Raw genomic sequence first — 3,410 nt, 5'->3', positions numbered from 1 at the left:
TGAATATCGCTGATAAATTCAGAGAGAATCCTAAAGAATTCTATAATTACATTAAAGATAAAAAAGGTTATTAGGAGTCACATTGACCCAATTTTAGCTGCTGACGGTCAACTTGAATATTCAAATGAAGGAATGTGTAATATTTCAAACAATTAGCTCAGTATTGGTAAACGAAACACCTCAAAGTGAACTCCAAACTGAAACCTGTGAAAAGTCTAGGGTGAACTTACTACGGTATATATATAAAAAAAATTAAAAGGTGTATAGAAAAAATCAAAGTTAATAAAACACCAGGGCCTGATGGTTGGCATCTAAGAATATTAAAAGAAATGAAAAATGAGATTGTTGTTCCATTAGAAATTATTTTCAAGAAAACCATCATATCCTGAGATGTCCCAAGAGAATGAAAGCTAGCTAACGTTACTCCCATATTCAAAAAAGGTGACAAAAAGAAACCAAATAATTGCAGGCCTATAAGTATTACTTCAATCGTAGGAAAATGATAGAAACTATCATCAGAGACGCTATCGAACATCATTTAGAAATTTACTGTTTGATAAATGATAGCCAGCATGGTTTCAGACGGAAGCGTTCTTGCATTATTAACAATTTCGAATTTGAGAACACAGTCATCTCGAATTATGACAAAAATAGTTGAATCAGCATTAATTGAGGAATGCCTCAACATTAATATTTCTAAAGGGCAGTGGACTCCTGATATTGTTTCCCGAGCGGCGGTTAGCAGGTTTGTCCGAAGCTTGCACCCCCCCTCCACCTCCCCCCTCCCCCGCCACCCTATCTTATCCCGCGTCTGAGTAGTACCATCAGTCTACGTTTCCTCTCTTTTCTTTGTATCTGTAGCTTACAGGTCCCATTTGTCCTCTGTCTTATGTACTTCCCTGAAGAGGGCTACAGTTGGTAGCCGAAATATAGAATCTTCTTTCATTCGAAGTTTATTTTCTCCGACTGTGGGTTTCTTGTGTGTTATTTGCAAATGTGCTACTACATTTCTGTTTAGACATGTATGTATGTATGTATGTATGTATGTATGTATGTATGTATGTATGTATGTATGTATGTATGTATGTATGTATGTATGTATGTATGTATGTATGTATGTATGTATGTATGTATGTATGTATGTATGTATGTATGTATGCATGTATGTATGTATGTATGGATGGATGGATGATTGTATATACTGTATGTTTCTAATATTTGTCTTTTCCGGCTGGCATTATCATCAATCAATACATTTTCTACAAATGTAGTTCCTCACAATAACAAATAATTTTAAGGGATTATTCAACAAAATCTATGTAAAAGTGTCTTTGTGCTTCTGATAAAAACCTTTATGTGTACTGATACATGTTTCTCCTTCTTCAGGTTGTGGTCGTCCTTTACGCCGCCCTCATCGTCCTCCTCCTTGTAGGAACAAATAGGAAACGGAATCGACGTCGTTCTCCTCTCCGTCGTCGCCTTCGGCAGCAGGAGGTCGTCTACGACCCAGACAGCAACAGCGTCTCTACGTCCACAACCAAAGGAGACAAAGTCACGACCACAGCCATCGCCGGCGGGAGCGGCAGCTTCGGAGGAGCAGCTTCAACCACCATTTCAGAGACGAAGGGCGGCAAGGACATTCTCATGAGGATTCAGGAGGACCCTTTGGACGACTCCCGCTCTTCGTCCCCGTCCCCGTCATCTCACTCTGAAGAGCAGCTCCTACTTGTAACCGAGCGCGGGAGCGTTAGCGAGACTTATGAGAACGAGCATGATCTTCTTGAGCGAACGCTCCTTCAGGAGGAGCACAAAGCGCCCCATTGCAAGAATACAAGGTTGTTTTTCGAGGGCGGGTCTTACCACCCTAAGAAGAAGAAGGGTCGACGGGGCTATGGCCCTGAAATGGTGTGACGAGAGAGAGAAGTCCCGTCCCTCAGTAGGATCCCGTCGCGAAATTAAGAAGACCTTAACTCGGAGTTCGCGAGAATTCATTTCAAGTTTTGCGAGAACTCGTGTCTCGAGTTTCTCGGGAACTGGTCTCGAGTTTTGCGATGATTAATCTCGAGTTTTGTGAAAACTGCTTCCAAATTTTGTGAGAATTTGTCTCGAGCTTGGGAATTTGTCTTGGGTTTTGAAAGAACTGGTCTCGAATTTCGCAACAATTGGTCTCGAATTTCGCGAGAACTGCCTTCAAGTTTTACAAGAATTTATATCAATTTTTGCGATAATCTGTCTCGTGTTTTGCAAGAATTTGTCTTGAGTTTTGCAGGAAAACGTCTCAAATATCTAAAAACAATAACAATAATTTTGCAAAATATCTCGAGTTTCGCGATAACTGATCTCGAGTTTTACGAGAATTCGTTTCCAGTTTCGCAAAAAAATCTCGAGTTTCACAAAATTTAGTGTCTCGTGTTTTGCGAGAACTTATCTCTAATTGCATGAAAATTGGCCTCGAATTTCTCGGAAAAAAATAAAGTTTCGCAAAAAATCGCTTCCAAATTCACAAAAACTCATTTCGGCTTTCGTGAGTGCCAGTTATCATATAGCTTTCCCTAATTAACTACTTTGCCTCAATGACACCCTTTCAGAACATCGACATGGTTAACGGCCTGAGAACCAAATGTTGGAAAGACGAGTTTCATAGTCTACCTATCAAGATTAATAGATTCGTCTATCGTTAGCCAGAATAAAATCAGAGTGGAATATCGCAAGGTTGAAGGATTCATTTATAATAAAGTATATTGATAATATTGAAGTAATCAGGTGAATACCAAATAACATATATTTAAGGAATTCTCTCTGACAAAAAAAATGGAAGAACTCCATGTTGTCAAGAATACAAGCACTGATAATAAGATTATCTATTGATAATACTAAAGTAATTTGGTCAATATTGACTACCAGGTTGATGCCAGATACCCTAGAATGATAATCTATAGAGGTATTGCTGGGGATTAAAAATATGTGGAAGGTACAGTTTTGTCAATACTAGAAATATTGACAATACCATGTAAAGGTCCCCTGCTGTTCTATGGACGCTTCAAAGCCTTTATTCTACCCCATGCCAGGCAATTCTATTCAGTCAAGGGAGAAGCTTGGGATTAAATGAGGTAATATGTGCTTAGAATGACAGTCCCTTCTATTGAGTCTCTCTTTCTTTCTTTCTTTTTTCTTTCTATCTTTCTTTCTTTCTTTCTTTCTTTCTTTCTTTCTTTCTTTCTTTCTACCTTACTTCCTTTCTTCCTTTTTTTTTCTTTCTTTTTCTTTCTTTCTTTCCTTTTTCTTTCTTTCGGGAAACGAAGAAGCCCAGAATGGGTACACAGTTTAGAAAACTGTTTTCATCCCAAATATTAGAAACAAAATGAATCCTAGAATTCCAATAGACATTTATCTGTAATCGAAAATATAGT

At 38.3% G+C, this 3,410-nt stretch overlaps 1 protein-coding gene across 1 annotated transcript in view; it reads left to right on the top strand.

The window, feature by feature from the left end:
- The window catches only part of LOC143017598 (uncharacterized), a 748,821-nt gene extending 745,984 nt beyond the window's left edge, over nucleotides 1-2,837 (top strand). The window contains exon 3 of the mRNA XM_076172384.1: nucleotides 1,387-2,837. Coding sequence (XP_076028499.1) covers nucleotides 1,387-1,911 — 525 coding nt within the window. The 3' untranslated portion in view covers nucleotides 1,912-2,837. The remainder of the gene's footprint in view (nucleotides 1-1,386) is intronic.
- The last annotated feature ends 573 nt before the right edge of the window (nucleotides 2,838-3,410 follow it).

The sequence above is a fragment of the Oratosquilla oratoria genome, chromosome 32 (assembly GCF_046742065.1).
Source record: "Oratosquilla oratoria isolate Oo_2021 chromosome 32, ASM4674206v1, whole genome shotgun sequence".
NCBI classification, from domain to species: Eukaryota; Metazoa; Arthropoda; class Malacostraca; order Stomatopoda; family Squillidae; genus Oratosquilla; species Oratosquilla oratoria.
Note: the sequence above shows the minus strand (reverse complement) of the source record. Positions and strands in the feature narration are given on the sequence as shown.